Below are 12,934 nucleotides of genomic sequence, written 5' to 3' on the forward strand. Positions count from 1 at the left end.
ATTCAGTCTGGCCTATATACTCTTCATTGTTTCCATGTCATCACGTCACTAGTGCAGTGGACACTCTCATGTTAAGCACTGTGCCTGATGGGTTACCAGTGCATGAGGGGTCCGGGGTCCTGTTTCACTTTACCCTGCATTCTTCGGTAAAAGGAATCCTCTGCAAACACAGCTTTTGGTGAGAGAACACTGCATTCGTTTGACGTCCGGCAGTGAAATGGCACAGATGGCCGCTGGTCCCCTGGGAATATCATAAATATTGCTTCCTTATCTGTAAAAAGTGAATGGAAGGCCATTTGTAGACAGAGAAGTCAGAGGTCTTCTGTGTTTCATCACGCTCTCCCAGAGAATGTAAAGCTTGGAGGTTGCAGGCAGGAGGGAACCTTGATTAGTAAATGATTGTCAGGCCGCCACCTCTTGACAGTCACTGTAAGTTAGGACCCTCCCTTATCACAGGACACAATATAAAGACTTCAATAAAAAGGCAGAGGAAACACGAACAAATATGTTATTTATAATGTAGTGAGTACAGAAGTGTATCTGAAAATGGAATTTTTACCAAAAGACATCTTTGGAAATCATCAATGTAGCTGTTAATATTCATGACTTTTCCTATATGCTCTTGATTCACGTGGCGAATCAATATATCAAATAATTGTTTTATTTAAAGAATCCCACTATTCCTTCAGGTAGTCATAAGATGATTATCTTACCATCTTTTAATTTAAACTAAGCATTAAATGCCAAAACAATGTCGGAAGGCATCGATTTTTCACTGTCTCATGCACACAATATTGATCTGTGTGACATTCTATATGTGTCGGTCTGAAATTTATATCGACCAATGTTAAGCAGAAAATAGCCGCTACCCGGGGTGTCCACAGCAGGCCAAAAACTGTGGTGCGGTAATGGAAACTGACTGCTAATTCATTGCAAACTCTGGTATTTATCTGATATTTATCTTGTGTGGGCAGGTAGATTATCAGGGATCGCAGTGTGACTAGGGAAATGAGGACAAAGAGTTTTCCAAGTTGTATGCCATAGCGCCTTGCCAGTAGCCTCCTTTTCTGGTATTCCGAAGCATGTGGGGGTGCTTCTGCTTACTATGGGGTGCATCAGTTTGTCTTTTTCGCTCGTCCCTTTCCTTCTTTACCTTAAACTCCTGGCATCACAAAGCTGACCTGTCAACTTCGATTAAACTGGGTCCATGTTTTTCTCTTTTGTCGTATTGTCCAAATTTGATTAGCATGCTGTGTTAACCGATGGTCAGCCTTTATCTATGTTGCAGTGGTGTGACTCCCATGTTGAACTTAAGGGCTACGCTGTCATCCCAGAGTGGCTGTTTCCTCTCAGTCAGAGTGAGGCACAGCATGTCTTCATTTTCAGTTGTCACCTGTGTTGATTGACTTCCTGACCTGCCCTGTGGGCCTTGGGGGTCTGGTTTAGTTCAGAGGTATCTCAGTTTCAGCAGTCAGTGAAGCCCAGGCAGTGCTGTAGGTATGTGCTCCTGTATATAAAGCCTTTTGTAACCGGGGCATTAGAAGTTAACAGGCCTCCAGAGTTATTTGCCATCCCTTTGAAAATCCATGAACCTAATGGGACCACATTAACAATGAATGTCGTCAGGTGACACGTGCATTTCTTTCTTATTTGTGCAGGCTGCAGTCATGTAGATCAGCTGAATTTGTGGCTCTAAATAATTGTAATTATCTAGGTGCTTGCCGACACAACTGCGCTAGAACACTTCAGCAGCTACGCTCAGGTTGGGGTGCCAATCTCAGAGAAAGTGATAATCTGATGCAGGAAAATGCCATCAAATATTCTTAGGGCGGGGCATTTAGCTGAAAGTAGTTTGGCAATGGACAGTTAAAAATATTTCTACCTTTATATAATATTTAAACCTGTTGCCTTACCCCACCTGGGTTTAGGGGTATTCTGAAGACATGCACTTAGGCTAACTGGCATGTATACTGTATGACCTGTGGTAAACTGACATCTATCGCCTGGTGTAGCCCAGCCTTGTGCTATGTGCTGCCAGGGAACAACTCCAAATTGCCCTGTAACTCTGACCAAGATAAGCAGTCGGAAGATGGATAGATATATAACACGTCACTTAAGTGCTTTTCAACACAAGAAGCAGACGGATTCCCTTTTCAGCAATTTGGGTAGTATCAAAGGGAAAAAAACATCCAGTTTTTGATTTTTTTTTCCCTTTCACAAACATTTTCACAATGCCAAATTGTCAGCCCTCTACAATGACTCTGTTGTGTAAGTGCTGTTCCGGGATCAGTGTAAAATCCATCCGTATCCAATTATGTACAGAAGTCATCTGCACTTTAGAACAAACTGAGAGTCTCCTTTGTCCCATTCTCTGCAGTATGTCCCTCCAGATTTGTGCATCTGTAACTTTGTGTTGGAGCAGTCCCTGTCGGTGCGTGCCCTGCAAGAGATGTTGGCCAAAACCGGAGACAACAGCGAGGGAGTAAGTATCATTGCCTCACCTCTGTGTATTTGTTGTAGCGCATATTCATTGGCACCGATATAATTTTTTCTTACTGGTGTGAGAGTTAGTGAACATGTAATTTGTTTAAGATTTTCAATTTTGTTCTTCATAGTGTTCACAGTATTGCTGTATGCGGTGTTAAACATGTGTGCACAGTATATGTCCAACTACCACTTGTATTTCCATAATAATGCATAATTATGTAACAAGACTTGAAATGTTTAATCCTACCATCTGAAATGAGTTTAAGGAGTTTCTCATTTAATGTCTCTCTCCCCGACATTTACTTGGTTCTGTACTATTGCCAGTTTTTTTTCAGAGACAAAGAAGAGGATTCTGTTATAACCAGGGCTTTGAAGTCGGGGTTATATACCTGTCGAGGCTTTTTTTGAATAACAGATCGTTTGAGAATCTCATGATAATGCAGGGGATCCCTTCTGAACATCTTTTTCAAGAATGCCATCCCTTGACTTGTTGTTTGTATGATTTACATTCTGTGGCTGAAAAACTTAAGGCAGGTTTGCTTGCTTAATGTCTGAGCAGCATAGCCATCATTGAGGCAGTAAATTGTTACTGTTTCCCTTAACCTGTTAATCCAAAGGCCACCAGATCGGAATCAGCTATCTACTGTGCAAATAGAGTTAATGCACGGCTCTACAGTAATTTGGGTAAATTCTGAAATCGTTTACAGGACTGTATAATACATACAGATGAAATGCCTTCAAAAGTACTGTTGGGCATGCAACAGTGAACGCGGACTTTCCCAGTTTAAAATTACACTATGCTTTGTTTTTATGTTCCTATGAATGTACCATAACATTTTTAGTTATGGCAGTTTTATAAGAATAATCTTTAAGTATTTTCCTTTAATCGGTATTTTTTGGGAATTTATTTACTGTAATCTCTTTTTTAAGGGATTTTAAATCGAAGTGGCATATTGTCGGCTACCTGAGCACTATCATACAAGCAAAAAAATAAATGGAGGGATACACAGCTATTTTATACATTTCCTGCAATAAAATTAGTATCAGTGTTTAACTAGCACAACAACTGTCATCATGGTGGCCCAGTTTGGTCATTTCTTGACCTTGATTGATTAATGGCTCTGGAAGCAACTGCCAATGTTAGAAACAGAAGCTCTATGTATTAAGTAAAATGTATTAATGCATTTTATGAAATAATTTTATTTTTTTCCGAGGCTTTTATAGTATTTCTGTCATGTAAGTGCTCAACAGTGCAACACCTGCTAGCAGCCCTAATATAGTAAGACCTTCCTTTTGAAATTGTATAGGCTTGTAGTGCTGCATTCCAGCCATGAGGAATTGACTGTAGAGCCCTGTATTAATATGTCAGGCAGAATGTGCATATTCAGCATAAGAGCAGAGCTTGCGCAGTACCATCTTTATTAGTAAACTGTCAGGCTTTTCTTTTTGCACTATATGTTTGTGTCTGCGCACTTTCTGTGCCTTGCTGCTGTGTGCATCAGAATTTCCCCCTGGGATCAATTAAATATATCTCATCTTATATGAAATTCAATCGAGTAAAAAAATAATTGATGGTACTGTATGTTCGCTAGTTTGAATTGAATGGTAAGCAGTGAAGTAGTTTTTTTTCCAGTTTCATTGTTGCTTCTCATAAAACTAAGATGCTGCTTCCTAAGGATAGTGGAAGCGTGAAACTGGCTGTACTGCTAAACGTACATTGAGCATCTTTGCTGCTCTTCTGCATTATCCTTATAGAAATTGGTTAACTGGACCTTTCATGGAAGTGAACTGTGCCCAGTTTGTTTCATGCTTGCCTTCATTGGCCGCAATCAGGCAATAATGCTTTCATTTGTCTGTGCTGTATTATTCCAAACCTGCCCCCCACCCCTTTCCTTGTTGTTAGCCACGTGACATGGATCAATGGGTATGTCCACGGCTCATTTTGATATATCAAGTGCATGCAAATGCTCTCTTTTTATTTTGTAACAATCCAACATATTTTTGTATATTTTCCTCCATTATTCCCACAACTTTTTACGAGTCTCCTTGGTGCTGGGGTTAATAGCAGATAAGGCATTATTGGTAAGAGTTTTGCATAAACTAAAAGGAATGATTTGCATACATGAACTCATCAGTGGATTCGATCTTGAAACACATTTTAGTTTCTCTTGTAGAGGCATTCAGTAACATGACAAGTGGTATCCGATGTAGATAGGAGCTCCTGTGATACTTACAGATGGGAGGAAATGGTGCTTAATGAAATATTTGAAGCACCCCCTGCACTGTTTAAAGTGAGTGTGTCAAGCAACATTACACACGTCGCCATACCTCTCACAGAGCATGTGGTGTTTAAAGATAAATGTGTCAGCGTTGGCACCTGCCACTACACTCTGTATTTTCAGTCCATGCTAATTACATTCATATCCCTTTGATGCATCACATGCTGTTCAGCTGGTATATGGTTGCACATCATGACAATTAAAGGTGTACACCATCAGTGTTTTTAAAGCCACTGCTAAATGCCCCTTTTCAGCACCGTGGAGTACTGCAACTTCAGACTACATTAGTGGCTGGGGTTGCTGTTCTGAACCATAACTAAAAGCCTCTAACTAACCTGTCTTAAAAAAAAATATGGAATCCCCTGTGTGACCCAGAGGGCACATTAAGTGTACATATCAGTTCCCTGATGTTTTTGCCTGCAGTTTTGTTAAGCTGTCTATGGATTATCCCATTGACGACTCTGATGAATGCTCAGGAGGGTTATTCACAGAGCTGCAAACTGATACACGGAGCAGCTGTGCCGCTCTTGGGACTGAGGCTGTCGCAGAGATGGCGGAAAGTCTTTTTTCTGATCGTTTGAATGCGTACGATGGATGTTGTTGTTGGTATTACTCTTTGTGATCTAACTATTTAAAATTTCAAGGGTACCGAGGAGGAGGAAATGTTCTGGAATCTCTGTTGGTTCCAGAAAGTTTCTTTCTGTCTGTTTTAAATTTTTATTTGTGGGTCGTCATTACAGAACTGAAAATGTCTTTGTGATTGTGTTTTTTTTTTTTTGTGTGTGCCGGAATCATAGGTCCCTGAAGTGGAAGAAATTCCTTCTTTTTTTCTCTTACCGTTCTTAAGAATTACATTCTTGCACTAGTCTTTAATATTTTCACGTTAATGAAACACAGCATTTCTCCCGAATTCTTCTGAATTTGAAAATGGCCTTGATAATGTGATCTATCGGCAATTTGTTGATTTATTTTAGACCAAAGACCAACAGGGAAGCCTCTCTCCATGTTTTTAGATTAAGGACTTTGATGAGTGAAACCAGGTCATGCAGTTTTATTTTTTTTTCTACCCCTGCTCACCTGCAGTCGGGTGAGCATCTTGCATCACAGGGAGGAAATCCCTACTATCTAATGGCTCCACTTGGCCAGAGATCCAGGGGAGCTGCCACCAAGCGAAAGGTCACTGCTCCCCAGCTGTCAATATGTCATCTTCCAGCAACAGCTGGAGTAAAGATTCTATTCATTTATTTGTTTATTTATGGCCTTTGATTTAAGAGCCTTTTCTTATTTTTGGTTTTGTGGGTGAGCTACATACAGGTGATGCCATGGCTGAATGTCTATGTTGAGTCGCTTCCACGCAGCCAACAAACCCCATTCTAAGGGCTACAAGCCCGCAGGTTGTCTTTAATGAGATTGCCACATTACAAATATATTTTTAAGCACAATGGCGATTCCCCTCCACCCACCGATAGCAACTGAACTGTTCATTGAAACAAGAATATTTGTGAAGACACTACCTACACTCTCCTGAATATGAGGGAGGTATATGTTCACCTTTAAATAAAGAAGTATCCCATGCCCCTCCGGATTTTTTTTTATATCCTATATGCGATGTTAAAATAAACACATGTTCTTTTCTTCTACTTTGATGCTTCTCAGAGGCTCATCCGGAAGGTGAGTAAGTGTTCTTTTAAATGCACAAACAGCAGCGACTGGGAAGCAGTGAGCACACTAAATGTTAACGTACGATTCTCGTGTGACTCTTTGAGCTGTATTTGTGTATGTTTTGAGTCCCACCCCCAACCACACAGACCAAATGGATTTTGAGCCCCTCTTTTCCTCTTCATTTCCTTCTTCTTCGGTACTGTGAAGAAATTTTTCCCGTTCAAACGAACGGGAACAGTCTAACAAAATAATGCGAGTGAGGTTGCATGCGTTCATTGGCTTGAACCTGGATCTGACTTGGCGAGAGGTCGTAATTCACCTAGACACTTTGGGGTGGTTGTAGCTTTGGCTACTTTCAGTTGTGCTAGTCAGGTGGGGCAGGGCGGGTTGGTAGCAAAGGACAGTAACCCTAGAGCCCGGCCTTCCCCACCCTGCTTGTGGGTGACTGATCTAGATGTATTTTTCTTTCAGGCAGTGCAAGGAGGTGGGCATCGGACCCTGCTGTATGGCCATGCCATCCTCCTTTGCCACTCTTTTAGCGGGATGGTAAGAACACATGGTGACTATGATGCCACAGTAGAAGGAGGATTGTCCTGCTCTTGTATCTCGGTACAGACATTCCTCACTTAATGACCTACCTGGTTAATGACCTACCTGGTTAATGACCTACCTGGTTAATGACGGCCCGGACTTATGACCAGCTCTCCGACCAGTGGGTGTTGTACGCTGTAGAGAACTTTGGCCGTGGAAATGGCAACGCGTCGTCTCAGTGTCAAGCATCTCATCTCACATCACCTTTTCTCAGTTCACAATCTCCAAGACTACAAATTCCATCTATAAATTTCTATCGTCGGAGATTCAACATGCATAATCATGGAGTATCAGCGGTGAGGCGGGAAGCGAGGACATGGAAGCAGGGAAAATTTTGTTGACGAATTTGATGAAATCATCAAGATCACAAATTAAAACAGTTATCAACCTGGAGTTTCCTTTAGAGCTTTTTTTTCAGAATAAATAAAAATGATTACCTGTATTTACAGTACGCAAACCTAAGTAATGTATGTTAGAGCTGATTTCCTCCATTCAGTTATAATATTCAATACACTGCTGTATAAACATTTATAAATATACTAAAATTATTATAAATGATGTAAAGGTGACATTAAAACACTATCTAAAGATGGTTGACACAATCCCACTACCAGTACAGTATGCTTGAAATATTGGCAAGGGGCAGCTCCTAACTTTTCGACCAATTTGCTTAACGACCTAGTTGTAGTAATGGAGCTCGGTCATTAAATGAGGAGTGTCAATATTGTGTAACCAGTAAAATCTGTTCTACAGATCTAATTTTTTTGTAAGCTTGATTATTTAGCAATTTTTCTTTTGCAGTACCTGACTTGTTTGAAGACATCTAGGTCCCTAACTGATAAGTTGTCTTTTGATGTGGGACTTCAAGAAGATTCAACTGGTAATTTGCTCTGATGTGGTTATTACAACACTGTTTGTGCTTTAATAGCTACAAAATAATTATTAGCATTATCGAGAGTGTGTGTAATCTTTAGTATGATTTGAATGATTGAATGATCCTCTGTTAGTTAGGTGCGTTTCTCTTCACATTGTAAAGACAAATAAGTTTGCCAGTGCCATTTTTTCAATTTTCTGAGTCTGAAGGCCTTTCATGTGCTCAGGGAGACCTTGTCATTTTTAAGAAATCTAGTGTAGACTTGCGTTATCATAAAAGTCATTCTGTAGGTCATATAAGGCATTGTGGTAGAATGGTAATAGCTTCTAATTGCAATGTTTAAGTTGTGTGGTTACTGTGTGCAGCATACTGTATGAGCCTCTGATACAAGCTCTTTCTGCAGGTGAGGCTTGTTGGTGGACAATCCACCCTGCCTCCAAGCAGAGATCGGAGGGTGAGAAGGTGCGCATCGGTGATGACCTCATCCTAGTCAGCGTGTCCTCAGAGCGGTACCTTGTAAGTATACTTCCCCCCTTTTTTGCCTTGACAAAATTTAGTATTAGTGCTGAGATCCTGTTTTGCAATGTAAGGAGAGATTAAAGGTTTTTTTTCTTCTGCATTTCAAGACAGCGGATTTTAAATTCTGTTTTTCGGAAACAATGCATGAACATAGAAATTGGCACTTTTCCATATGCTCTATTTAGTGCTTTTTACTGTGTACCTTAGCATGTGAGACCTGCCTTTTTTGTAGGTTCACCTCTGTTACAAGGTGCTGCCAATAAGTAGAGCTGATTTTAGTTCCTGTGGTTGTCAGGCATAGTTAAAATATGCACAGGCACCACTGTAGATGTGTGGATTTAAACACATTTAATTTTTCAGGTTAGGCCTGTGATTAGTTGCCCTCAAATGAGGCTACCAGGCACATGGAGGAAAAGCAATGAAGCTCTTTATCCTAGTGTGTGTATTAGGTTACAGATTATGACCAGCTTCTTTTTCTGGCACCAGAGACGCATTTGATGGCATTTTAGTGGTTCGTGTGACAGCAGCACTCAACCTGACACTGTATAAAAGTATGGAAAAGCTGGTGTCCTTTTATTCCCAGTAGTTTTAATGTCACATCCCATAATAATGTCTTATTAAAAGTAATGATGATGCTGTTTGATACAACTGTTAATGCAAAATGCCATTCAGGTAGATAAATCTCTGCACATTTAGGAGGTACTAAATGGCTCCTCTTCCCCAGCACCTGTCCATTTCCAACGGCAGCATACAAGTGGATGCCTCCTTCATGCAGACACTGTGGAATGTCCATCCCACCCGATCGGGAAGCAGCGTGGAAGAAGGCAAGTGTGACACTCACTGTCTCAGCTCATTTTTTTTTTTTTCAATGGAAATGTGCATCCCAAGCTTAGATGAGTAAATGCATAGTGATTAAACTTGTAAAAAGCATGTATATCTGCAGTGACTTATACTGTATGATCCAAATCTAATCATAAAAAATGAAGTATATTTGGTTAATGTAAAATGGGCCGAGTCAGTTTGCTCCAAGGTATTTCCAAAATACTTAATTAAAATTTTGTGATAAGTGTTTCCATTACAAAAGTTATTTCTATTAAAAATGACTCCCAGGGGCAAATCAGATCTAATCTTTTGCCACTTGTCATCGGTTTTGAAGGAGTGCTTTGGTGTTATCACAATTGAGACCTTCGTCTGTCTTTGGATAGGCTATTTGCTAGGAGGTCATGTGATGCGTCTGTTTCATGGACACGATGAGAGCCTCACCATTCCTGGGTCAGACCAGAGTGAAGAGCAGCAGAGGTGAGTTACCGAACAGTACACAAGTGCGTCGTTAGGCCTGATCACATCGGGCTATAGCCTCAAGTATTTTAACCACGATGTCAATCTCCCTTCCTTCAAAAAAAAATAAAAAATCAAGCTTCAGTAAACTTGACTTGGCTAGAAACAGCCCCGACAGTACATAATCATCTCTAGGAGTGCTTTCTCAAATCATTTGGCTTTTTATATCTCTTCATTATCATCTGATTTAATCTACAAACTAGGGTGGGCCGATCAACATTTTTTCAGTTCTGATCCGATTCCGATACACGACTGCCGATACCAATACAGATTCCGATATAAGAGCTCTTTTTACTTTAATATTTTAATATAATAAATATACATTAATAATTAATAATACATTAATATATTAATGCTTTATATATTCATTTTTAAGCTGGTAAATAAAGATGAGAAAATCTATGCCAAAAAAATCTTTAATTAGGCTACTAGAAACATACATAACGTACTGTTCCACCTCATTTGTACATCTTGTTTTAAGCATCTTTGAGGCATTTGCAATTCAGTATGAATATCTTCCAAGTGAGTATACTCAAGTGGCGAATGTTTAAAATGCCGCACAATTTTTTTCCCGCAGGCAACAGCGTCACTTACACTTCGTTACAACAGCGGCCACCCCTGTATCACGAGCTGTAGCGAGTACGCAGTACAGCCCAAGCTAGCGACTCCCAGAGCATCCACTGCTTGTTTCATGTTACTCACATTGTCATGCACATTCGCATGCGCTACTCCCACCTCTCAAAACCTTTTCACAAACTGTTTTTACAAAGATTACGAATCGTTGTGGTGCTAGTTGCTGCTAAAAGCGTAAAATACTTGCAGATCTTCACTCTCTTATCTGATTTTCTCACGTATCCCCCTACTACGAAGTGTATGCGCATGATGTCACAGCAGGGGGAAGTCACTGCCCTCATACCCAGAATAGCAAAAACAACTGAGTGGCAGCGTTAATGCTTAACTAAATAATTAAGAATTGGAAGTGGATCGGTCATGTATGGCCGATACCCGATTCGTGAAATAGATCTGGATCAGTCCTAATATCGATCCGAATATCAGATCACAAACTGTATATCCCTTTTTTTCATCCAGTGTCAGAATGTCATATCATGCTGATTCTTTTCTGTTTTTGGGACTCCTATGATTTGGTGAAGTTCTGTACCTCAGACTCATTTTATGCAAGGTCCCATACACTCACAGGATTATCATGAGACTGTTTGAATGAGTAGATGTACAATGGATCTTCAGTTGATTTGTACAAGGGCTCGTTGTTATGTTCCATTTCATATATTTTTATCAATATGTGTTTTCTTAGTATTTGCTTAAGTACCACCATTTTCTACACAAATTAGATAGACTAACTTACTCTGTTCTGTCCATTTTCTAGCTAGGCTACCCCCTGGTAAACTAAGCTAAATACAAAATTAAAGAAAAAATGGCTTGTTTTTCATTTGTTTTAGAGTCATATTGGCAAGGTGCCACATGTGAGCATAGTGCCCTCTGTAGGTCTGGAGGCCAAGTAGTCAGTGCCGGTTGTGTTCCATAGACCTTGGCACGAAAAGAAAGAAGAAGAGCCGAGACTGCCTGAGGCTGGTCGGCCAAGCTTGCTTTAAAAAGCCAGAGAGGAAAAGGCTTGGGGCATGACAGTATGGTGCCGTGACTCCTTGTGAGTTTAGTCCCTGAGGTGGGAAAGAAACGGCCGCTCTACTATCTATAGATGTTCTACACCGGACCTGACAGTAAACAGTGGGAAGTGGCACACAGACAGAGAAATGGGTCGCTGTAGAAACCAGGAGAGGTATTGCCAGTCGGCTGAGAGGTGATAGGACCCTTCATCTTCTCTTCAGTCACGGGGCCTATTTTTAGTGTGAAGCCTTTGGCAAATACACAGCAGATTAAATATTGGTTGTCAGCTTTTGCATTACTTTTAGACATGTCCTTGAAATTTAATAGAGGGGACATTTTTAAAGTAGCTAAATTTTGACCAGGTCCATCAACAACACATTCAGACATGTTGCTCATGAAAATTAAAGATTTTTTCATCTTCTGACTCTGCCATTCACACTGATGATGTACAGTTCATGTGTAGTGCTCTATGTATTTATATGTTCTCATTGATGGAATAAAGTGTCACTGTCCACCACAGGGTTAATGTGTCAGTGCATTTCAAGTTAAAATTCTAGTCGAATGTATAGGCTCTGCCTTGAAGCTGAACACCAACAGGTGATCTTTCTGGTTATTTTTACAGAATTGTGAACTATGAGACGGGCAAAGCAGGTGCCAAAGCCAGGTCCCTCTGGAGACTGGAGCCTCTTCGGATCAGGTGGGCTCATCTACCCCCTTTGCATAGTATGGCATCTAAGGAAGGAAGTAGGGTATTTTATTTCCATTTTGATGGAGGTGTATGATAAGCCAGCTAGTCTACGAGAGGCTTCTGGGGCTGAGGTCAGATCTGGCACAAAGATTTTGATTTGATCTTGAGTTTAAACACCAGGTGTGATTAGAAGCCAACCTCCCTACATAAGTTGGACTGAGTAATAGATATGTTCAACTATTGAGTGTTATTTATAATTGACTGTGGTGTTCATATATGTGTGTGTATGTATGTGTGTGTGATGTGCGTTCGTGCTTGCATGCTGCATGGTGTGTTGTCTTTGTCAGTTGGAGTGGGAGTCACATCCGCTGGGGCCAGCCATTTCGCCTTCGACACCTCACCACGGGCCACTACCTGGCGCTGACAGAGGACAGGGGGTTGGTCTTGCAGGACCGGGAAAAGTCTGACACGGCCTCCACTGCCTTCTGCTTCAGACCCTCCAAGGTCAGTTCTGTCCAGAAGCCTCACAAGACCCTGGAGACATTTTCCTATGCATAGAATCCAAACGACTCCAGATGGTTGGGCCAACCAATGTCCGCTAAGGTCCCTGAGGACTGGCACAACTGTGCGGCTTGCTAATACGTATGCAGGGCTTGAGAACAGTGTTATGAATAAAGTTTCCGTAACATGAACTCCAAAATGGCGGACCTGAACCAAGGTTATGATAAAAATAATGGACAATGGATGGAAATAATAATAATAATAATAATCATAATGCATGTCCTATCCTGCCTTTCTACTGTTTTGTTCCTCAATAAATTATTGTCCCTGTTGTGAAGTCCCCTTCACCATTTCAATGCCATTGCACTATTT

General features: G+C 40.8%; 1 protein-coding gene across 6 annotated transcripts in view; it reads left to right on the forward strand.

Annotated features, from left to right (window-relative positions):
* ryr3 (ryanodine receptor 3) overlaps positions 1 to 12,934 on the forward strand; it is a 97,097-nt gene that overhangs the window by 21,093 nt on the left and 63,070 nt on the right. For 2 of the 6 annotated variants that reach the window (XM_048974239.1, XM_048974242.1), the window contains exons 3-11: positions 2,378 to 2,482; positions 4,391 to 4,411; positions 6,900 to 6,974; positions 7,821 to 7,899; positions 8,297 to 8,409; positions 9,137 to 9,236; positions 9,618 to 9,711; positions 11,996 to 12,070; positions 12,409 to 12,565. In XM_048974239.1, the coding sequence (XP_048830196.1) occupies positions 2,378 to 2,482; positions 4,391 to 4,411; positions 6,900 to 6,974; positions 7,821 to 7,899; positions 8,297 to 8,409; positions 9,137 to 9,236; positions 9,618 to 9,711; positions 11,996 to 12,070; positions 12,409 to 12,565 (819 nt within the window). Of the gene's footprint in view, positions 1 to 2,377; positions 2,483 to 4,390; positions 4,412 to 6,422; positions 6,438 to 6,899; positions 6,975 to 7,820; positions 7,900 to 8,296; positions 8,410 to 9,136; positions 9,237 to 9,617; positions 9,712 to 11,995; positions 12,071 to 12,408; positions 12,566 to 12,934 lie in introns of all 6 variants that reach the window. The other 4 variants (XM_048974241.1, XM_048974243.1, XM_048974238.1 and 1 more) reach the window with 3 other exon arrangements.

The sequence above is a fragment of the Brienomyrus brachyistius genome, chromosome 14, assembly GCF_023856365.1.
Source record: "Brienomyrus brachyistius isolate T26 chromosome 14, BBRACH_0.4, whole genome shotgun sequence".
NCBI lineage: Eukaryota > Metazoa > Chordata > Actinopteri > Osteoglossiformes > Mormyridae > Brienomyrus > Brienomyrus brachyistius.